At 41.9% G+C, this 25,110-nt stretch overlaps 1 protein-coding gene across 2 annotated transcripts in view; it reads right to left on the reverse strand.

The window, feature by feature from the left end:
• Positions 1-3,288: 3,288 nt before the first annotated feature.
• Positions 3,289-25,110, reverse strand: part of RPGRIP1L (RPGRIP1 like) — a 148,884-nt gene continuing 127,062 nt past the window's right edge. For both annotated transcript variants that reach the window (XM_073659380.1, XM_073659381.1), the window contains exons 23-26: positions 14,108-14,294; positions 13,192-13,276; positions 7,862-7,995; positions 3,289-3,896 (exon numbers count right to left, since the gene is read on the reverse strand). In XM_073659380.1, the coding sequence (XP_073515481.1) occupies positions 3,805-3,896; positions 7,862-7,995; positions 13,192-13,276; positions 14,108-14,294 (498 nt within the window). In that variant the 3' untranslated portion in view covers positions 3,289-3,804. The remainder of the gene's footprint in view (positions 3,897-7,861; positions 7,996-13,191; positions 13,277-14,107; positions 14,295-25,110) is intronic.

Genomic DNA, 25,110 nt, shown 5'->3' on the forward strand with positions numbered 1-25,110 from the left:
CTCACTAGTCATCCACCTGGGCAGTGCTGCCCTGGGTACTGATCAGGGTCTGTATTGACTGATGTCTCGCATGGTGTCAACTGTCCCAAGAAAGACGCCAATCTAGCTGGAGTGCGTATGCAAAGAGCTGGAAGACCATGACTAGACCCCATGGCAGTACCACCTAGATGACTTGTAAAACTGGTACATCGCGGTTTTAGAAGTTCAATCCCTTCTTTATAAAAGCTGAAATTTGAACACTGGGCATCTCGAAAGGTATTAGGAGCCCTGAAGCATGCGGGTGGTTTTTGGAACCACAATCTTGATGACAGGTTCCTTCTAGCATTAATAATAATAATAATAATAATTTTTTATTTCTATAGTGCCACCATATTCCGCAGCACTTTACATTTTAGAGGGGATTTGTAGAGACAATAAAAGACATTATAGATTAACAATAATCACATAAATCAACAGATACCAGGAGGAGTGAGGACCCTGCTCGCAAGCTTACAATCTATGAGGAAATAGGGGAGACATGAAAGGTGGATGGTAACAATTGCTTGTATTGTACAGTAAACCATCAATGTAATCACTTAATGCTAAATGAACCAGTCACCAACCAGTATTTGAACAATTACAGACACAGTAGTCTACTAAGTGATGGGGTGTGTGAACAGAAGATACGAGGGACCTGATTTGGAAGGAAGTTTTGTATGGGGGGGTGGGGATAGTTAGATAGGTGAGGTGATAGGCAAGTCTAAAGAAATGCGTTTTTAGGGCACGCTTAAAACTGTGGGTATTGGGGATTAATCGAAGAGTCCTGGGTACTGCATTCCAAAGAATTGGCGCAGCACGTCAGAAGTATTGGAGATGGGAGTGGCAGGTCCGGATTATTGAGGATGTTAATCTTAGGTCATTAGCAGAACGGAGGGCATGGGTAGGGTGGTAGACTGAGACGAGAGAGGAGACGTAGGGCGGTGCTGAAGCATGGAGTGCTTTGTGGGTGAGGGTGATGAGTTTACATTGAACTCTATAGCAGATGGGTAACCAATGCAACGGCTGGCACAGGATGGAGGCATCGGTGTAGCGGTTGGCAAGGAAAATGATTCTGGCTGTTACATTTAGGACAGATTGGAGAGGGGAAAGTTTAGTAAGAGGGACACCGATTAGTAGAGAGTTGCAGTAGTCCAGACGAGAATGAATCAGAGCGACAGTAAGAGTTTTTGCAGAGTCAAAGGTAAGAAAAGGTTGAATTCTAGAAATGTTTTTGAGGTGTAGATGACATGAGGGGGTGAGTGATTGGATCTGGGGAGAGAAGGAAATCTGATTCAAGTATAACCTCAAGACAGCGGGCTTGTTGCTGGGTGGAGCCACACACGGAGATGGCAATATCGGGCATAGGTAGGTTCGTGGAGGGTGGAAACACAGGAAGTTCAGTTTTTGATGGGTTCAGTTTCAGATAGAGGGAGGACATATTGTTATTGATGGTGGAAAGACAATCACTGGTGTTATGTAATATTTCAGGGATGAGGTTAGGAGACTGTGTATAATTGGGTGTCATCAGGATAGAGATGGTACTAAAAACCGAATCTACTAATTGTTTGTCCAATAGCAATGGTGTATAAGAAGAGGAGGGGGCCTAGGACCGATCGTTGAGGAACCCCGACAGTAAGGGGAAAAGGGGAGGAAGAGGAGCCGGCAAAAGATACAGTGAAGGAGCGGTCAGATAGGTAGGAGAACCAGGATAGAACAGTGTCCTTGAGCCCGATAGAGCGGAGCATCGTGAGGAGTAGCTGGTGATCCACACTGTGGAATGCTGCAGAGAGATCCAGGAGAATCAGCAGGGAGTAGTGACTATTAGATTTAGTTGTTAGTAGATCATTAGAGACTTTAGGGAGGGCAGTTTCAGTGGAGTGTAAAGAGCGGAAACCAGATTGTAGAGGGTCAAAAATAAAGTTATCTGAGAGAAAGATTAGATGGGCGTAGACCAAGCGTTCCAGGAGTTTAGAGATGAAGGGAAAATTAGACACAGGTCTGTAGTTAGCAGCACAGTTTTGGTCGAGGGATGGCTTTTTAATTAATGGATGTATGCTGGAGAGTTTAGACGAGGGGGGAAAGACACTGGATGAGAGAGAGAGATTAAATATTTTAGCTAAGTGAGTGGTGACAGCCGGAGAAAAAGAACTGAAGGAGATGTGAGGGAATAGGATCACTGGTGCAGGTAGTAGGGCGAGAAGATGCAAGGAGCCTGAGCACTTCTTCTTCCGTGACTAGTTCAAAGACAGAGAGTGAGCTAGATGCAATGGGAGAGGGAGGACCGTGCATAGTATTAGGGGATTGGGAGAAAGTTTCCTGTCTGATATGGTCAATTTTTTCTTTGAAATAATTAGCCAGATTGTCAGCGCTGAGGTTGGTAGTTGGGGCTTTCACTCTTGGTTGGAGGAGGGAATGAAAAGTTTCAAAGAGGTGTTTAGGATTTATGGAAAGTGCGGTGATGAGGGTATTGAAATAAGTTTGTTTGGAGAGGTGAAGAGCGGAGTTGTATGTTTTAAACATAAACTTATAATGGATGAAATCTTCTGCCAGATTAGATTTTCTCCACAGAAGTTCAGCACACCTGGAGCACTGCTGTAGAAAAAGTGTTTGTAGTGTGTGCCAGGGTTGACGCCGTCTGTGCCGAGTTGTACTATGTGTGGGAGGTGCAGCTTCATCCAGGGCACTCTGCAATGCATCATTATAATGTTTCAGTGCAGAGTCAGAACATGAGATGGAGGAGATCGGGGCCAATGATAACTGCAATTTCTTGACAAGTTTCTGGGTGTTAATGGCACATATAAGTGTGGTAAGTGGGGGTGTCCTTAGTGGAGCAACAGTTACTGACGGAGAATGACAGAAGGTTGTGGTCAGAGAGCGGGAGAGGGGAGTTAGTAAAATCATTCACTGAGCAGAGCCAGAAGATCAGGTCCAACGTATTTCCCTCTTTGTGAGTAGGAGAGTTAGTAAGCGGTGAAAGGCCGAAGGAGGAGGTTAGAGATAAAAGGTGGAAGGCATTCATGATCTGTACTGATCTCTGCACCTGTAGTTACCCATCTGCATATAACTTTCTGTTCTCAGGAGCAGGATGTGATCACTCTTGAAGGAGCCTGACATTTTGTCAGTAAAAAAGTGACCTTAATTGTGCAAGTGTGTTGTGTTCTCCCATCGAAATAACAGTAGGCAAAGTGCCTTCCTGATGGCTCACATCCGACATTCGATGGTACTGTCTGAATGCAAATCATTGTAAAAAAGAATACCCTGACACGTAGCTAATATAAAATATACATATTTTAATATTTTTAATCATCATAAATATGAAATATATAAAAACATCTTTACAATCATATCAAAAAGGCCCCATAAACTGATGTAAATAGTCAAAGAAATCCCATGATCTTATTTTTTTCCAATCGTATATAGTTCTGCCAGGCAAACTAGAATAAAATAAAATTATCTCAATGTATAATTTCGTACATAACACCAAATGTTAGCATTTTAGCACACATTCTTGCTATATAAACCTTTGCCAAGAACTTCATGCGGAGAACCTCTTTTAGAAACTGTTAAATATTTATGTGACTTTTTTTCGCTTGATTGAAAACAACAAGAATGCGATTATTAAAGTGAAAAACGTGGGTTCGGGTAAGCGATATGTGGTCTGGATTTCTCTATTAAATTCACATTATTATCAACATATTAAAAGCTGCTTTTTAGGATCAAAACTGGAACAAATCTGAAGGAAGCAACAAAGTTCGGCAATCCCTATCCCATACAAAGCCCCTGCCTTTAATCCAGCATCAATGAGCGAAGTGCCTCTGCAGCTTCCACTGTCACGGTCATCTTACCAATTATATTCTCTCCAGACACTGAATCATAAACTGGATCAGGAAAAAGAAAAAAAAAATAGTTAACAAGAACACAATCTCACTGGGGGCTTTTTCGTCTGAAAGGCACATGAGACCAGTTATCTATAATGGACCATCATGCTAAACCACTGTGTCATCCAAACATGCATTATCAATGATTACGCCAATTATCAATAATAATAATAAAAAAAAGTGGCTTGTTATAACGTAACCCTCATAGCTTGGCATGGTTTCCTGTACTGGCTGCTGTGGATTCCATCATGGAACACTTTCAGAATAAGCCATGTGACGTTTGCCTGTTTATTGTGCAGATATGAAAGACAGATGGCTTGGGAGAGCATGAAAAGGGGCTTCTTGCCTTTGGCAAAAGACACGCAATAAAAAAAAAAATAGATTCCGCAGTGGTTGCTCGCTATGTCTTTTCTGATGCTGGCCACCAATCAAAACCCTTAGACAATATATCCTTGTCCTGAAGCAGCAAAAATACAAGTTAATGAATGGCAGAATAGTAGCTAATATCTGTAAAGATCAGATGTTATAATAAGTTACTTTTACTTTATTCTGGTCTACAGAAATTATCCCTGATCGACTGGATAGGTCAAATTGTTGTGGGTCCCGCCATGGGGTTGACTTCGACCCCCCTATCCTTCACTAGATATTCACTAGCTGCAAGACCACAGCCAATGGGAGTTGAATACATGAATGCAACTAGTTGCACAACTTCCCTGTTGCTGTGTACAAAGCCCATGGCACAGCTGACCAAAGCTATCTTAACATCTTTAGTGAAATAGAGCCAGAATGGATGTGCATGGCTCATGGGCAACAAGCCGCTTCAGTCAACTTTTCCTGACTGCGGTCTTGCTAGGAAAAAAAGCAGGTTAGGGCTCCTTCACACATCCAGTGATTTTTATTATCTCAAAAATAATGGTCCGAGTTTCAGCATTGTTTGATCTGTGTGTCAGTGTTTACAATCAGAGTTTTATCAAGTTTTTCTCAGATGGAATAAAAATGAACTGATTGAGGTTTCTCCAGCGAAAAATACTGAATATGTGAAGGAGCCCTTGGTCCTCATTTGATTGTCCGTGATTCATGTATGTGCTCTATCGGTGTTTTTCGTGGAGAGAACACAAACCCAGTATAGTCTATTGGACTGTTCACGTGACCATGAACATATCATTTGTGTGCTGTCCGTGATTAACACTGCAATAGATAGAAGTTTTGCAATTTTTATTTGCATAAAAGAAAATTACTGTGTGCACTGATGAAACACTGATGAAAATCTGATCCAACACACTGATGACAATTGGTATGTTATTTTTTGCATGTACGAGAAATATCGGTGACATTTAAACTAGGCCTTAAAGTCCAAGCGGTGGGACCCTACACCGATCAAACAATTATTACCTCTCCAGTAGATTTAGGTACACCAGAAAGCCCCTCTAGTAAACTGAACATTTAAAAACCATAACTGGGTTGTCCTACATATAAACTATTACTGCCGGGGACTGAGCTGCAAATATTAATGACTGTGAATATTTTTTTTATATACCATTCTGAGCATTTTTAAAGGGAATCTGTCACCAAATTTTCACTATGTAATCTAAAAGCAGCATGATGTGGAAGCTAAGGTCATGTATCCAGTCATGTGTCACTTACTGGTCTGTTTGCTGTCATTTTGATATAATCCCTGTTTTGTTTGCTGCAGATCTAGCAGTGCTCAGAATGCGGATCTTTGTATAAACCCGCCCACACCAGTGATTTGCTGCTTTCTTTAAATATCCAGTGTACACAAAAAGCAGCCAATCAGTGCTGGGGCGGGGTTACACAGAGCAGGAGGACTAGGAGGCACAAGACACCTAGTCCTGTACTGATAATCTCCTGCTGATAAAACACTGGTTTTATTGACTAAACACACAGCCTAGTAAGTGACACATCACTGGAATCAGGCTATCTGCCCCTACATCATACTGCTCTCATATTACATAGCAAAAACCTTCTGACGGATTCCCTTTAAAGTATTGTATACATTCTCCAATCAATCATTTCTCCCACAGTGGGGGAGGCTGGGGTCATGTTTGTGTTAAGACAAGACGAACAGAATAGGATAATTTAACTCTTTATACATTTTCTGTGGCTGGTGGTTGTCAGGACTCACTGTCTGATTGTGATTTGTACTTTAGGAGATGAGTATTAAGGGGTTACAGAGCTTGATAGAAAGTGCGTAGAAGTTTTTAAAATGTGAATACACATTTAAACTTAGTAAAATACTTTTATCACTCATGTCCCACTGTCAGCGCCAATCCAGTGTCCTGTCAGATCTACTTCTGCATTAGGCAGACTGTCAGCATGTGACTAGTGATGCGAGTGAAGGGGGCTGGCTGACTGGCTTATTTCAATAACTAAGCCAGCCCCATCGCGATCTAAGAAAGGGGATGGCTTAGCTATTGAAATGAAAAGTCAGCCAATCCCCTTTCATACACAGCACTGATTACCAGCCTACACAAGAAGCTTTCTCCTCTATCAAACCTAAGGTGTATGGCAAATTTTGCAGTTGTCAAAGAAGCATGGTTATTCATGGGAAATAAGAAAAAGTTCCCTCTGTATTTATTACCTGAATAATATCTATTCTTGTAACCTCTACAGAGTGTGAAATCTAGAACTTAACAGCAAAGATTCCATTTCTACAATTATCCTGGAATATTTCCGGCCCTACTTAGCAGTGACTCTATATGTCTGATTCTAAGAGACCGAAACAAAATCGACAATTTTTCCGTTTGCAAATTAGCTCGCTCGTAGAAAAAAATAAACTATGTCGTAAATATTGCTAGGAGAGCTCGCTACCCTATAAGTAATTCTCCGACTCTTTAACAAGTCTTGCAGCACGACCAGGGATCAATGCCATGCTGGAAAGTCATTTTGGCTTTTGTTCCTGATCATGTTACAAGGCTTGTCAAAGGTCGGACATTGACTTATAGGGAAGCTAGCTACCTCTCCTACATAGTACCTGCGACAGTTTCTTTTCATCCAACAAGAGTTATTTTGCTCTGTTGACTCAGTTGGTCTCCTTAAAGGGAATCTGTCACCAGGTTTTTTCTCCCCCATCTAAGTGCAGCATAATGTAGGGGCTTAGACCGTGATTCCAGCGATGCGTCACTTACTGGGCTGCTTGCTGCAGTTTTGATATAATCACTGTTTTATATGCTGCAGAGCTAGCAGCTCTCTAAATGCTGAGCTCTGTATAACCCCGCCCCCATCACTGATTGGCTGCTTCCTGTGTACAGCTGCCAATCAGTGATGGGGGCAGGGTTATACAGAGCTCATGGACATGGAAGACTACATGGCAGCAGGTTTCCTAGTCATCTAGTGATAAAACTGATTTTATGAGCAAGAAATGATCAAAACTACAGCAAGTAGCCCAATGCATGACACATCACTGGAATCAAGGTCTCGGTCTCTATATTATGCTGCCCTCAGATTAGGTGGCAAAAACCTGTTGATTCCCTTTAAGGAGAACCAATACTTCCTCTAATTTTAAAGTGGAGATCTATGGGAGATTTTGGTGACTACTCTACGGAGGCAGCTCGGGGAGGCAGGTTTTAACCTACAAAAACAGGCATTTGTTGTTAACTCTGTTTAACCTGCTGAACTACAGAGCTGCTATACAGCTCCATAATCAGTTGGGAAAGAAATATCCTGAAAGTGAGCACATAGGTTGTCAAACTCAATTTCAGAACCCAACCGAAGATTAGACTTAAACTGACGAGAAAGTTGGGAAGAGAAGCTTAAGAAAACATTAAAGCATTTTTATCTTCAAGTAGAAAGCAAATTACTTCCACATGTCGCAGGCTCTGGTTACTACTGCGTCCCGGCTAGTTATCTGCAGTTGGATGTTGCCGGCATTAAAATTTGATGACTTTAATACATTATCGTGATTTATACTCAGGATATTCAGGTAAAAACATGAAGAAGATACTTACTTTCAAGGTCCCTATTGATGATGTCTTGACCCGTATGTAATATATCTCTCAAGCTGACATTACTAAAGCCTATGTCGTCACACTCCAGGTCCTGCTCATCTTCGGGTGGGTCACTAACCACCGTAAATTTAATGCTGACGGATAGAAAACAAGAATCGTAAGAATAGACAATACATCAGATCTGAACGTGAACATTTTCCTTTTACTACACTTCTCAACACTGAAATTGCAAAGTCGTGGAATTATGGAAATCACAGGATGGATAGACATATCAGGTTACTAAAATATGCAAATGATGACAAGATGGAAACAAAATGTTCAAAACTTCTCAATTTATTCAGTATTATGTATGAGCAATGTGCAGAAATCAACATACTTACAGCATTTGTTGCTATTAGTGAGATTATTAATGGTTGTCTGACTAATGTTCTTGGGCAAATCCTCAAGATCCGCTGCTGGCAGCTCCCTTTGCAATTGCTGACCAATGACGTCCCAGATATGCTCAATGGGAGACAAGTCTGGAGATGCTGCAGGCCATAGTAGCACAATTTGGCCACGAGAAACATGCGGTCTGGTGTTGTTGTGTTGAAAACAGCTCCTGGGATACTTTGGAGAAATGGCCGTAACACTGGTTCCATGAGCAAATCAATGTAAAGCTGAGCTGTTAGTGTTCCAGGAACGAAGACTAGAGGGTTCCAGCTACCGTACATTTTGCCACCACACCATAATCATCCCGGGAGTAGGCACGGTGTCAAATTCCCTCGTGATGGCCTCTTCATGGCATTGCCTAAGTGGTCTTGTTAGATTAGATGGATAGCACGTAGTGATCCATTGTGTTCTGCAAGTGAAATTAGACTTCACATCCCAATCCTAAGGCGTCAAACAGTCTGTTCACAAACCATCAGAAGGTGTTTGCACGACATTGGGCTATGAGGCAGACATCAAGCTACCGGAGTTTCAAGCCACTCCTCTGAAAGGGTGCAGAGCAAGACAGCAGTAGAAGTCTGTCCTCTTATGCGACGAGTTCCACTTTTGTCTTGTACGCAACGATAGTTGGAGATTGGTCTGGAGACTACGTGGGCAACACCAAGAAGAAGCCTCACAAGGGAAAATGAAATTATCCCAAGAGCTGTTTGCCAACACAACACCATGCCTCAAGTTGCTGGTTCATGACTTACCGCAACAGAGAGGAGTCAGAAGATCGCAGTGTCTGAGTTCACGTACTCCTGCATTGAGTAGAAGCACCTCTCCCACTTATTAAATGGTGCTAGTTTCTTTCAGCAGTGCAGGGGTTAATCTGTTCAGTTTTGAGTCTCTATAATTTCCTTCTTGCAAGTTCTCAGCTGTGCAGTATCAGCCACTCTCCTCTCCTATATAGTCTCTGCTCTGGCAATCTGTATTGCCAGTGTCAAGTCTTGTATTGCCTGGGGAGGAGTGGAGGATTCGGTGTTCCGTAGAGGTGTCTGAGAGTATGTGCATAGTGCATACGGTGAGTTTTTATGCATTTTTGATGCGGTAAATCCACGTGGAATTGGCCCCAAAAACGCATTGCAAACCTTATCCCAGCATTTTCTATGAGAATTTGGAAGATCTGTGCACATGATCATGAATTCTCCTGACAGGATTTCATGTGTGTTTAAATAAGCAGCATGTCCATTCTTTGTGCAGATTTGTCTGCATTTTTCCAATACAATGTATTGGAAAAAAACGCATGGACAATCCACAGGCAAAAATGCAGAAAAAACGCAGAAAAACGTGCAGAAATTTCTGCAACCAAATACTGATTGTGCGCACATACCCTGAAAGTTGTTCTGTGACTGTTGCTTGGTGTTTTGGTTGTGTGCATAGTCCCATCCTCTTCTATTTTTGTTTACTATCCTTATCCCTTCGGTGTTTCCCACTGTTGTCTGTGAGTACATATTTTATTTTATCACCATTGTATTTTATCCCTGTATGCCTTTCTTTGTTTGTCTGGTGTATTTACACACACTATTCCTCTCCACTTCTCTGGGTGGGGGAGGGGATAGATAAAGGCTTATTCAGGAGAACAGCTAGGTACGTGGCCCCAGCATCTTCACCATCTGAAGTAACCCGAGGAAAAGGGATAGCTAGGGCACCTCTAGTGTTAGGGACAGATCGGAGCCCCTGGTCCCGGGTTGTCGGACAACAGTATCATGACAATTATAATCCAGATCCCCAAACTGTATCATCTAGTACTTGTGTTTGTAATCTAATCTAATGCTCGATCTTTAAAAGGTATACTTTTTGGTGGCACTGTGACGGGCATTCATGAAATGGTGAGAAACCCCTGAAGCTGCCGGATGTAGGTAGCCAGAATGTTGTATTTTCAACATTTTATCTATACAACAGACTTGCAGTTTTGGATAAAAAAAAGGTGAAATGCTGCTGTGGATTTTTACAGCACATTGCGCCCTACAAATTGCAAAAGATGGAAAAAAAAATTCCCTGTTCTTTTTAAGAAAAGTGAAATTAGTTGAAACGATGTAACTACGATAACCGGGCACATTCCTATAAATGACTAAATTCTCCATAGTCACCTAACAGTACCCGGTTTTACTACACGAAGGGGTTATTACAGTCCCAATATTTTTTTATTTTTTCTTATTATTTCTTAAGAAAAGTGTTATTTATTTATTTTTTTGACAAAGTGATTAATAGGGAATCTGTCCCACAAACCCTTCTGTGACCTGACTCTGGATCAAAACTAACCACAGTAAAATGCTGCTTCCTCTGTAAAATGTGGAAAACACACACCCTTGGTAGCTTATGAAATTTAAGAAGGGCTTTTAAGACGGAGAAAGATGTATGTGTTCTTTAAGCTGGATTTCGACATCCAGACTTCGTGGCCGAGCTTTAGTCCTCCTCTAAAATGCTTAATTGCAGAGCAATGCGCAAGATGCTTTGAATTTGTGGTTTGTGTAAGAGTCAAACTCCATTTTGGGCTGGCTCCGCGACCAGAATGCAAGACATGGCGGATTTTGATGTTTCTTGGCAGCACAGATCAAGCCATGATCTGCTTGTAAAGATAACTGGTTTAAGGTTCGGAATAAACCTCATTTGATTATATTAAAAGTGGATCTTGGCTCCGTCTGAGTAAAGTAAGAAAAAGAAAAACTACTCTTCGAAAACCTTCTAATTTCTGTCACATTTGGATAAATCTTAATATGCTTTTCTTCCCTAACGGTGGCCAACAAACAATATTATCACCATGAATCAGATAATTAGTAGTGGCATTAGATGCGGGTGCGTAAATGACATTACCCCGGTCCGTGGCCAATATGTACTGCTGGCCAAGAAGTAGTCTTCAGCTCCATGACCAACATCTAGTATTGCATCTTCGCTCTTTTTCCCTTGGAATAAGCTGCAGTACCAGACACAACCTATGAACAGGAGTGGCGCTCCTTCTTGGGAAAAAACAGACCCCCCCTTTTTTTTTTTTACTTTTCAGTACTAGGACTCATTACAACAACTTGACCTGGATTCCAATGTGACCCAATTAATGTCCCATTTTCCCCATGATGTACAATGATGGCCACTCAATTATCAAGTCTCCAAGTGGGAGATTAGAGGATATGGACACATAAGAGCATTTTTATTTATTTATTTTTTTTAGGTAAATGTATATATTTCTGGCTAAAAATCGGTTTCTATAAAGTTTGGGCCAGTTTGGTTTCTACAGCCTTTATGCATCACTGTTCATAGCATAATAGAGAATAAGCTAGAGAACTTGACAGTGCATACATGCTGCCCAGTCCATGGGTAACCAATATTGGCTACATGATTTTAGCCAGGTATGTTTGACGCCAAGTTTCAGAGAAAAACATAGATAAAAGCCAACTGCATAGGACACTAGTCAGACAGGCGGGTCCCGGCAGCTTCTGTCCGCCCGCTGCCATGGAGTGATAGGTTTCTCCTTGCGCACATATGTAGGGAGAGACCTGTCAGTCAGGTGCTGAGCTGGAGGTTAGTCAGACAGGCGGATCCCTGGAGGCTTCTCTCCTCCAGCTACCCTTGAGTGAGGATCTGTCCCAATGTGTGTCTAAAGAGAGAGACCTGGGGACCAAGCTGCACGGGAGACTAGCTGGAAAGGCAGGTCCCCGGCAGCATTTCTCCGCCCGCTGCCCTGGAGTGATAGGTCTCTCCTTGCGCATGCATGTAGGGAGAGACCTGTCAGTCAAGTGCTGCGCTTGAGGTTAGTTGGACAGGTGGATCCCTGGACCCTTCTCTCCTCCAGCTACCCTATGAGTGAGGATCTGTCTCTATGTGTGTCTATAGGGAGAGACCTGAAGACCGAGTTGCACAGGAGACTAGTCATACAGGCAGATCCCTTCTCCCCACCCGCTGCCCTGGAGTGATAGGTCTCTCCTTGCGCATGCATGTAGGGAGAGACCTGTCAGTCAAGTGCTGCGCTTGAGGTTAGTTGGACAGGTGGATCCCTGGACCCTTCTCTCCTCCAGCTACCCTATGAGTGAGGATCTGTCTCTATGTGTGTCTATAGGGAGAGACCTGAAGACCGAGTTGCACAGGAGACTAGTCATACAGGCAGATCCCTTCTCCCCACCCGTTGCTCTGGAGTGATAGGTCTCTCCTTGCGCATGCATGTAGGGAGAGACCTGACAGTCAAGTGCTCTGGAGGTTAGTCGGAAATCCGGAATCCTGGTGGCTGGAGACCCAGCTGCACGGGAGACTAGTCGGACAAGCGGCTGCCAGGTCTCTCCCTATAAACACACAAAGGTATAGATCTTCACTCAAGGGTAGCCTGAGGAGAGAAGCCTCCAGGGATCCAGCGTGGCACCTGACTGACAGGTCTCTCCCTACATGCGCGTGCAAAGAGAGACCTATCACTCCAAGGCAGCGGGTGGGGAGAAGGGATCTGCATGTCAGACTAGTGTCCCATGCAGCTCGGTCCCCGGTGGTTTTTAAAGTATGTTTTTCTCTGAAAAGCCGCAGCATTGCAGAGTCAAACAAACGTGGATGAAATCATACAGCCAGCGTCTGATACATGCTTCCCATGGAACTTGGTCTGACAGCAGGGTCTGTAACCCTTATTTCTCATCTCATGAACAGTTTTCTAAACTGACTTAAGACCACATCAGAGTTAAAACCAGTTATAAATCAACTTAGAAGTTGGTTCAGAAGTGCAGCTAAAGGTTACAGACCCTGCAGTCAGACAAGCTCACTGATGGATTCACTGTTAACTCATTCTGCTCCGTAATGTGATACGTAGAGGTTGTAGGTTTACCATTTTTAATAAAACCCTATTCAGCAGAGGTGTATTATTGGAGTTATTTAACATAAAAGGTTGATACCTTGCATTGCTGGAGTTGGGATCTTTTAAGACAGATCTTACAGACTCTCGATTTGATAGATTATTTGACTTATCCAGATGAATCACTAGAAGGATTTAAAACAAAACAGGTTAAGGACTTCTAAAAGACATCCCAGAGCTTTTGGGATAATAATGACATTGACAATAAAATAAATCTATCAATAAAATAAAATACCAAAAACATCTGGCTACTAGAAAGGAAAAAATAGATCAGTGCTTCTGTTTTCTGCATCTCACTATTGAGCTTTGCTGTATAGATTTGGACAAATGAGCAGAGTCTTCTCAATATCATTAGTAGGTAAGTTAATACAATAGATAAGGCATGAAAGTAACATTACATACACAAGTAATGTTCTGTATGTGTCTGTGTAATGTTTCTGCCTATGCACAGTGTACAAAAGCAGCCAATCAATGGTGTGGGAGGGGTTATACAGGGATTGGCATTCAGATAACTGCTAGATCTGCAGCAGATAATAGTTTTTAATCAGAACTGCAGCGCTGAGTAAGGTAAGTGATACATCCCTGGAATCAGGGTCTCTGCCCCTATATCCTGCTATTCTCACATGGGGGAGCAAAAATCTGGTGACTAATTCCCTTAGACCAGGCTCCCTTATATTACAATGCACAGAAAAAATGCACTCAAAAAACATAATAAATATAGTGCAAGTCATGACAATTTACAAGACCAAATGCAATGGATGTGTATGCATTAAAATGGTTTGTGCAAGTATGGCATCCTTTTATTTACTCATGTTTGGTTTATCGGGCAAGTCTGATCCAAAAAAACGTAATGTACACGAGCTGTAAATGTTATCTTTGTTCCTAACCCTTGAAATTATAGTTGACTACATGGAATAGCGGTGTCCAGTAAAGGCAATCATTCCATCGTCGCTTACCACTGGTGTAATTGTAGTGGATCTTTTTCCCACTGGTGGGTTTCGGAAGGGAAACTGGGGTCTCTTCAGCTGGCAGACTGCACAATTTATATTCCACAAATAATTTTTTTACGGATTCATTCTGTGCAACTTCAGACTTAATATCCAGACTCAGGGATATGATCTCAATGCGGATTCTCTCTGAGAACTAATAAGCGAATAAAAGAAGAAGAAAATCATTATACCCCATCTATATTTCAGGCCTGTATATAAATAGAACAAAGAACTATCTTTAGTTTTTATTTTCTATAGTAGTAGTACACGTAAATAATATAAAGTACTTAGCTGACACTATTTCGATCAAAAAAGCATAAAAGCCATTCCACCACGACAAGGTGACCGAATCAGTTCCAACAGTGGACAGTTTTTGTTATTTTATTCCCACTGTTCTCGAGCATGCCTATTTTTTCTTAAATCCGCCATATGATTCCAGAGATATCGGCCTTTTTATTTAGTGTGTGGCTCACAGGATCCTCTGGGGTGTGTCTTTAGGCTGCTCAGTGCAGTTACCCTGTAAGCCACACCTCCATGTAAAGAACTTAAAAATTAGCACAAAAAAAGCCCATATCTCTGGAACCGTATGGCAGCTTTTAAAAAAGAAAAAAGGAATGGAATACTCAGGGGGAGAAGAATGAAGAAAATAATGGCAACAACTGGCCACTTTTCACCTGGTGGCAGGTCCAGGGTTAGAAAAGCATTACTGTTTTTTTTCCCAAAAACAGCACCACACCTGTCTACAGCTAGTTTGTGTGATATTCCAGCTCAGTCCCGCTATGTTCACACGTTGCGTTTTTTTTCTGCAGGCAAAACCTGCTCTCTTGGCAGTAAAGAAACTGCTTAGAAAAAGTTCAGCTTTCCTTCCACCACAGAAGCATGAACACAGGTCACCAATTGAAGACATATGTGAAACCATAAAACCATTCTTTGAAAAAGGGCAATTTGATCAAATTATTTAGTGTAAAAAGATTTTTATGTCTGAAAAAATAGACTATTCTGAACAAAAAAGTTCATATGAATTCATGAATTGGTCAGGAATAGTTTCCCTAAGATATTGGCAGAACATTGAGTATGTAGGACACGGTTTACTTTCACACTTTGGTTGGCCCTTGAGTTAGTCAAGTATTGTTCAATTTCACACCTTAGTCGGCCAATCTTTACTTTGCACACATCACTAATTTAATTAAACTGTACTAATGCTAACTCCCATTCCTAGGTGAGGAAACCAAGACATTATGGTTTAAACTTGGGAAACTCACAAAAAAAAATGGGTTTCACATACTGCTGTACCTGCTTTTTTCACTAAAAACACAACAAACCTGATACCTGCATTTTTGCACTTACTTGTTGTGTTCTATGGGTCAAACAATGTTGCAAAAGCGCTGAAAGAAGGGACATGCTGTAGTTTTAAAAAACACAGCAGTTTTCCAATTCAGTCAGGAAAAAAAAACTGTGTGCATGAAATTTCTGAAATCTCATAGCTTTTGCTGGTACAGTAAAATGCAACTTTTAACTTGCATAAATTTGCATAAAAAACCCCCAGTAAAAACGCAAAGTGTGAACATAGCCTAATGAAGTCGAGTTGCCATACGACACACAATCTGTAGCCAGGTGCTGTTTTTGAAAGAAAGCAGCCATGTTTTTCAAATTTTGAGTTATTAAATGTAGCTTGGTTGATTCTGGCCTTTCAGATCATCAAGCCAGAATTACAGTATAGACAGATGAGTAGGAGAGACTAAATAGGGGCATGTGAGTAATACTCCATGCAGTAATGTAAAGCCGTGTTCAGACATGACTGATCCCGCACCACCAATGTGCAACAACGTACAGTACGACACATGTGGATGGGGGCTTTAATGCTTATTTTTCCAGACAAATGAACAAAACTGCAGATAAGAGGATGAAATCAGACATGAAAGATCTTGGGGAATGATTTATGACAACTCGAAGGAAAGTAGTTGATTTTCTCCCAACATCCAAGTTGCGTTGATTGTTCAAGAATCATCTTGGCCGGTCACTTTCAGTGCGGAAGCAAATCTTGAGTCTTATGGATATTGTCTTAAAACTCTGATATATAGAACTTCGTGGAGAATTTCATAAATGTTTCAGTAGAATTATATTTAGCTCCGACATATAATGTAAATGGAACTCGCAACGCCTCCCTCGCTGCTGTCCTGAGCCCGAGGTAATGTAGAGAGATGGTATGGCTGAATCCGAGCGCGTGATCATTTATTTGCAGAGAATATCAGATTACACAAGAAGCTAGAAAAATTACAGAGCAAATGGATATGCTGTCAAGGATACTTTTTTGTGGGTTTATAGTTTTAAACAGAGCAGCCTTTCCTGGTGTGTAATGATCAGAGGGCTGCCAAGTACCTTTCAGAAATTCACAGTAAAAATGTAAATACCGGAGGACCTTGAGCACTGAGCAGAAGACTGTGCAAATAAATTCTTCAACGGAGAAAATATATAGATGAAGAGGGTTAAAAAAAAAAACTAAAAAAAAAATTAAAAATGCATGGACCTAGAAGATCACACTACTGGTTTCTTGAAATATGATGATCCATATGGTGAAGTACAAGGATGGACATTCATCTGAATGACTACCATGTATTACTACAATTCTAACCCCGATCTCTGGGGATTGATGTTCTAGAGGGAGTCGTAAGGCCCCCATACACAAAAAAAAATAAAAATGCATGGACCTCCTCTAGAAGATCACACTACCGGCTCCTGCAAATATGATGTTCCATACGGTGAAGTACAAGGATGGATATTCATCTGAATGACTACCATGTATTACTACAATTCTAACCCCGATCTCTGGGGATTAATGTTCTAGAGGGAGTCGTAAGGCCCCCATAAACATGGACCTCCTCTAGAAGATCACACTACTGGTTTCTTGAAATATGATGATCCATATGGTGAAGTACAAGGATGGACATTCATCTGAATGACTACCATGTATTACTACAATTCTAACCCCGATCTCTGGGGATTAATGTTCTAGAGGGAGTCGCAAGGCCCCCATACACAAAAAAAAATAAAAATGCATGGACCTCCTCTAGAAGATCACACTACCAGCTCCTGCAAATATGATGGTTCATACGGTGAAGTACAAGGATGGACATTCATCTGAATGACTACCATGTATTACTACAATTCTAACCCCGATCTCTGGGGATTGATGTTCTAGAGGGAGTCGTAAGGCCCCCATACACAAAAAAAAATAAAAATGCATGGACCTCCTCTAGAAGATCACACTACCGGCTCCTGCAAATATGATGTTCCATACGGTGAAGTACAAGGATGGATATTCATCTGAATGACTACCATGTATTACTACAATTCTAACCCCGATCTCTGGGGATTAATGTTCTAGAGGGAGTCGTAAGGCCCCCATAAACATGGACCTCCTCTAGAAGATCACACTACTGGCTCCTGCAAATATGATGGTCCATACGGTGAAGTACATGGACGGACATTCACCTGTTGACTACCATGTATTACTACAATTATAACCCCTGATCTCTGGGGATTAATGTTCTAGAGGGAGTCGTAAGGCCCCCATACACACACAAAAAAAAATGCATGGACCTCCTCTAGAAGATCACACTACCGGCTCCTGCAAATATGATGTTCCATACGGAGAAGTACAAGGAAGGACATTCATCTAAATGACTACCATGTATTACTACAATTCTAACCCCTGATCTCTGGGGATTAATGATCTGAGGGAGTCGTAAGGATCGCATACATGTTAGACTAAAATTGGCCAAACCCACCAATATCAGAGGGCTTGACCGACAGTCTACTGTGTATGTGGGCTCCCAACTCTTTTCCCGACAGATGACTGTCAGGGGAAATAAGGATCCGGTGTGTCTAATTTCGGACTGCCAATCCTCTTGTCATCAGAGATGTGTGGCAGCGACTCTCTCTCATAGAGAACAAAGGAGCGCTCAGCCACTCCGTATGAAGAAGTCGGGAGGGATAAGTGTTGGCCGAGATATAAGCTGAACCACGTGTGGCTAACAGCCATCTAATGTGTATGGCTAACTTTAGGAAGATTTTCATGGGTGCTAAGCTACACTCACTTTCAAGCCACTCACTCCATGTGACTGCAGGTTTGTGAATCCTTACAGTGCGCGCTGTCAGGATTCTCCGATGCTGGGAGTGGGCTGTCATGTGACTGCAAGTATTCGATTTGCATATTCCCGCCACATTCTCATTAGTCTAATCAGCACATGAAGTCTAGTTGGCACATGACCGGATGTATGCAAATGGCATACTTGAGGTCATGTGTCCAGTGCCAGCACCAGAGAATCCTGACCGTGCTCACATAGAGTGACTGCAGACTTCACTCTCAAGCCTGGACAACCCTTTTAACCCTTAGCCTACACCAACACAGAATCTGTCCTAATCCCTCCACTACTTTATACCAGGGACATTTTTTTCCTTACAGTCCCCAGTTCATATATACTACATATACCAAAGAACATAATAAAAGTAACAAAAGGATTGAACTCTAGAAGTTCACGCTCACTTTAAAGTAAAATGTCCTTGCAATATGGCTTTGTAAACATCCCTCGCCTATTCTAAAATTTTCCAGCAGGAAGAAAAAAATGAAAACCTTGAAGTGGGAAATTTAATTAAAAGTGAGTTGATAAAAAAAAAAATGAACCGCTAGGAATCAAACTTGTTTGCCTCATATACAATCTCGCTTGTGACACTTTGCAGATTTCGACTATTACAATGGAAGGCGGCTTGGTGAATATTTATTTGGAAATGTTTCTCCTATATGGACTTAGACGGAGTACCCATTTAAAACGACAATTTTCACAGCTGTCAAGCTGACTGAATATTTGATGTGTGCAGGCTTCTCCTCTCCTATAAATGAGACATTTCCTTTCATCTTGTACCCTAACACACGTTACCTAAACCCCCCAAATCTGAATATTTCAATAAGGTTCTTTCATTATTCACTAGGTTCATGGAAATTTTACTAGGGCAACCACATTTTTCTGTCGTTATGCATACAGGTACAAGCCTTCAGCTGGCAATATTACCGCGATTAGCATAGTTTGATGAAATATTTAAAAGGTTTTCTTTTTTTTTATTATTTTATTACTCTAAAACCTAATAAATCAAATGACTGCCAAATGCCATTAAGGTGACACTCTGACTGCAATGTGCTTTTCATATTCAAATTTGAAGCCGAGGCTGATGAAAGAGCGCGCGGCGCCCCCCGTCTGCTGCCAGCAGCTCATATTCACACGTACATTATATGTAGATATGGGAGGGGGTGTCCTTATTAAATATAGACTAACACAAATGAAGAGGGAGCATGTGTGGAGTGTTTAATATAATAATCGCAATTTATACCAATTTAATAAGAATTGATTTTTTTTTTCTTCCTGTAAATATTTGGATAATAAAAAATAAAATATCTAAAAAAAAAATAAAAACTATAAAACATTATGGAAAAAAAAGAAGATATACTGTTCTGATCTATGTGATCTCATTCAATCAACCATTTTGCCCTCACTCTCGGTATAGGGTGACACGACTGATTTCTCCGCATCCGAGAAAAAGGGTCTCATTATTCTGATCAGACTTTGATCACAGTGGCTTCCGCTTTCTTGGACGTGGAGAGAAAAAAAAAAAAGTTTCTCGACCATCTCCATTCTGTGAGTCCGTGAAAATGGGACCAAACTCGGATGATTTTTTCACGGACCCATAGACTTACATTGTGATTTTGCTCCGACACTCTGATCAAAAGCGAACAAGTCTCTCATTTTTTTTGCAGACCACTTGGTCCGAGGAGAAAAAAATCAGACGTGCATAACCCCATAGAATATCGGAGATAGGAGGGCTATCCATGAAGACCACACACACATTCGTCTGAGAAAATCGGTCATGTGCACGAGCCATCAGGAGTCTTCCTTCTTGCCAATTCCCAACTTTCCCTTTTTGAGACTTTTGACTACCCCTATTATTAGGAAGTCAATGCTTAAACTTCTATCATCTGGTCACTTCTGCATCTCCTTTCTTGAATGATGCCCTATGTAGTCATCCGTTTTTCATGTACGAGATCCATCTCTATTTTTCACGGCTAGAACACGTATTCATCATAAACTATTGGGCTGTTCACGTGTCCATGTTTTTTTTTGGGTGGTCCATGTGTCCGCTAAAAAAAAGACCAAGATGATATGTCCATTTTTGATCCAAGTTATGTATCAAAACACTGTGGGTTTGCGAAAATCCAATGCAATCCGTGTGCTGTCCACATCCTTCACTTACTCTGAGCTACCTTCTCTATCGGCGCCCCCTTTGGTCTCTTTACACAATAGGAAACCATATTATCAGGGGTTTATTGTCATCTCTGTGCCATACGTAACTTGCTAGACTTTTCAAGTAGTTTCTTCTAATGCCCAGTGCCTTGACCTTAAAACAGACGCAAGCTCGTCTTTCACTGCAAGTGACCTGCTTGAATGTCCCCTTACCACTCCACTACCACTGCAAAAATATCATTAAGGATAGAGGACCCAACGGGACATTTAAATCCATTTAGCATGCCCTATTCCCCAATGAGGTCCCAAAGAAACAAAAAAAAATTGCCTTCCAGGGCAGTGGCAAAATTTGAAGCAGGTGATAGCCATACAGTCATTTCAAACTGGTCTTGATGAGGGGAAGCTTGGTTCATAAAGAGGAGTATGCCGCTTAAATGAGGCGATGCCCCCAAGTGGCGTGCGCCTTGCCACAAGTTTTCAAAGCTTTTATGGCAGAATTCTGGCGTAAAAGCTTTGATGAATTGGGGTCTACGGGTCTGAAGGGAAATTATGAGTAAAGCAATCGGCTATCTTCCACAGATTGCGTGAGAATTCAGGCGCGATTCGGGCCAACAAAGTGTCTTTCCTGATCTGCTCCATATTTATTATGAGTTAGAGACACTTTCTATGCCTTGCAGAGAGGTTTGGATGAGCTCCAAAAAAATGTGCCAAAATGCCAACTAATAGTGTAAACTTCGATAAAGCTGGTGTATTTTTAGACTGTCTAGTCTAGCAGCATCGATCTCTTAGACTTGGCAGTCTTAAAATGCGGCAGATTTGTCAAAGTTTTTAATAAATTTGAGCCGATGAGTGGAATGGCATTCTGCTGTCACGATTCCTCCTATCAGGGTGTCTGTTCACAGTGAATAACAGTTCTGCCGTCCAATCTAGGACCGGGGCATGCTGAGCTGTCGGTATGGTGATTGACAGCTTAGCCGTCCAATCCGATGCAGGGATGTGCTGAGTTGTCAGTGTCAGTGACCGACAGTTTAGCCGTTCAATCAGGACCAGGGTGTGCCGGGACTTCATCCATGTGTCTCCTGTTCGGACTAATTACCTGGCTACTTAACCAGCTCTCCGCCTTTAATTGCTGCCAATTGTAGCTTTGCTCAAGAAGTGTTTGCTCTGTGCTTCTAGTCTTGTATTCTGATCTTTGTTGCTTGACCTTGGATTTGCCTTGACCATCCGTTTGCCTAGCCCTTTAGTTGTGATCTACTACCTTCTTGGAATTCTGACCCTGGACTGTGCACTGACTGTTTTTGTCTGACCACTCTGTCTAAGACGTACCCTCCTGGCTTTTGACCTTGACTACCCAGCCTTGTGGCTTGTCCATGAGTAGTGACTAGCCTCACACCTGCATGTGTGACCGCCACTTTATTTCATCTGCAGACATGGGACCCCTATTCTGGAAATCGTTGGAAATCCGAGAAGTTGAACCCCACTGATCTAGCATATATGAACAATCCTGTGTCATAACCAAAATACCAATTTCTATTTTAGTCTCTCCGCAGCAGGTCTGCGCAATATCACAAAAGTGTTGTCCATGTCCATTAAATCATTGCTGTATCCTGTCTGTATTACGCCATACTGTTCAAATGACCTCTACGAGGAGGCAGATCAGTAGATTTAGAGTTGGACGTTACATGACAATGTCATAAACTACTATTTACACGCCTAAACAAATTCCCCCCATATAGAGTTTCCATCGGTGCGTCAATGAAATTCTTATTCTTGCTACGTGCAGAGCAAATGAAATACACTCACATATCCAATGAACTGCGGTGAGGAGCACAATGCATTCCCCTAAACTCCCAAGTGTCGGATAAATGTCATTATTCCGAGAGTTACATATATCTGGTATAATTAGAGTGAAAAACGCGGCTTTATCTTGATGAATTTTTCCTCTCTCGTATTTTAAAAGACTCATAAATATTTAAAACAGTTCAAGTATTTCAAAATTTAATGATGCTGAGCCGGCTTGTTATGGCACGGCAGAATTATAGGAGTATTTTATGAACAAAATGGTTTTAAATCAACCTGACAAACTCAACTGGGACCCTGATGTCCCCTTTCCAAATGAATTTGTCAAGTGTTTAAAGAAGCGAGGATCTGAATGGAATTTTCGACTTTAGAAGCTTCCACTCGAGATAGATTAGAAGTGATCATGGATATAATACAATTAGAGCAGCCGCTTTTACAGGATCGCGGCACACAAATTCCAGCCGCGGAGATCTCTGCACATTCTTCTCTGCCGTGATCAGTGATAATGGTAAAAACAGTGGAAATCGGAATCATGTTGAGGCGATTCGTTCGGCCATTTACCTTGATAGATAAGATATTCTAGATTCTGGACTGGTTTGTCTCACCACAATAAAATCTATCCATATGTCCTACTAGGAGGGTATGTGCACAATACATGGCTGGTCACACACCCGGTAGAGACCGCTCTGTGCATGTGCCAGTTCTGGCAGATCTCACATGTCCATGTGGCGGCTGCAGGGCACGACTTACTTTGTTGGTAACTGCTGACAATCAGAGGGTTGAAAAAGAGGACAGCAATCAGTAGTCAGTTCGTTAGTTTGATTTTTAAAAAGGATGTTAACACCTTAAAGGGAGTATGTCAACGGCAAATGCCTATTCAAACAAAGCCCAGACGATCGGTGCACCCTTGGTGTGGCCAAACATTTAAGTTCACCTTCCCAACTACTTGTTTTCCCTCTGTCTCCACCCCTCCTCTTCTTTGATTGACATCACTGGCTTTCTAGTCACTTCTCACGGACAAGCTGTGAGTCAGGGTTATCAAGAAGTCCGAGGTAAAGAGCAAGGAGGGTATATCATAAACAAAGGGAAGAGACAAAGGTGTAGTCAGGTAACTGTCCGAGGTCAGAATACCAGGAGGATAATGGATCAGAGCAAAGGGGCTAGGCAAAACTGATGGTCAGAACGAGGTCCAAGGCCAGGCAACAAAAGATCCACAAGGAAAGCACAAAGCACATAGAGACAAACCACACAAACATTCTACATCTGGCAAAGATCTGGGAGTGACTGCCCAGCTAAGTAGCTGGGCAAGCACATTGGACATGGCACAGCTGAAGGCAGCCCAGTACCTCCCAGTCTCAGATTGGACGGCCGAGCTGTCAAGCAAAACATTGACAACTCAGCATGCCCCTGCACCAGACTGGACGACTGAGCTGCCAGTAGCTGCATCCCAGACACACTGAGGGGTGGGCTCGTGACACAGAGGAGTGCACAGAGAGATGAAAAACAGGTGGGAAGGTGCACTTAAATGTTTGGCCACACAAAGGGTGCACTAAGCGCATGTGCTTGGTTTGAACCATCATTATGTGCTGATGGATTCACTCTAAAGGGAAAATGCAAATAACTGTTCTAACCAAGCACAGGCATTCAGTGCACCCTTAGCGTGGCCAGACATTTAAGTGCACCTTCCCAACTACTTGTTTTCCCTCTATTTCCACCCTCCTCTTTTTTTATTGAAACCTCTGGCTTTATAGAGCCAGAGAAGTGCACAGAGAGGAAAACCAAGTAGATGGGAAGGTACACTTAAATGTTCGGTCACACAAAGGGTGCACTAAGCGCATGTGCTTGGTTTGAACAATCATCTTGTGCTGACAGATTCACTCTAAAGGGAAACTGCAAATAACTGATCTAAACAAGCACAGGCATTCAGTGCACCCTTAGCGTGGCCAAACATTTAAGTGCACCTTCCCAACTACTTGTTTTCCCTCTATTTCCACCCTCCTCTTTTTTGATTGAAACCTCTGGCTTTATAGAGCCAGAGAAGTGCACAGAGAGATGGAAACCAAGTAGATGGGAAGGTGCACTTAAATGTTTGGTCACCCCAAGGGTGCACTAAGCGCATATACTTGGTTTGAGCAATCATTTTGTGCTGACGGATTCACTCTAAAGGGAAACTGCAAATAACCAATCTAAACAAGCACAGGTGTTCAGGGCACCCTGAGTAGTTCATAGCACTGTCCCACCTACATAGTTATGTTTTTTTTAAATATTATTATTTTTAATTTCATGAAAATAATAGGGAAGAAAATATGCAGAGGGAGGGGTCCTGGAGAGCAGAAGCGATCTATACAAAGAAGTGTACAAACCAGGAGATTACATGATTACATGTAACGTCCTTACAAGAGAGAATTACAATGTTGTACAGTGGAAGGTCTGGAAATACAATTACTGCCAGTTGGGAATATTCTTTTAATCAGCAGATTATGCATTCACTCTTTAGTATTCAAATGCATGAAAAATTCATAAAGCATTGTCTAACAGCAAGCACTCAGCAGCTACTCCCCTGTTCGTCCCTGTAATTAACATGCCTCCAAGGTTTTTGTGGATGTGGGGAGTAAAGGGTGGAGGAGTTGCCGTCCTGGGAACATGCTCACTATACGTCTCAGCATGATGGTGTGATGGAGAGTATTGCGATTGCTGCGCCATACGCCTGGACAGGTTCTTTTTCACTAAACTCTAAATTATAGGCACAAAAATGCTTGACTTCATAAGGGTCACATCAGGAAATAAAAACATGCAACCATGAAATTCTGGTTAATTTAAGGTTATTTATACAACTTCTTCTGCATCCTGTCTGCAAATCGCCTGGAAAAAATAGAG

Source organism: Phyllobates terribilis, unplaced genomic scaffold (assembly GCF_046119375.1).
Source record: "Phyllobates terribilis strain yellow unplaced genomic scaffold, ASM4611937v1 Scaffold_13__5_contigs__length_258822181, whole genome shotgun sequence".
Taxonomy (NCBI): domain Eukaryota; kingdom Metazoa; phylum Chordata; class Amphibia; order Anura; family Dendrobatidae; genus Phyllobates; species Phyllobates terribilis.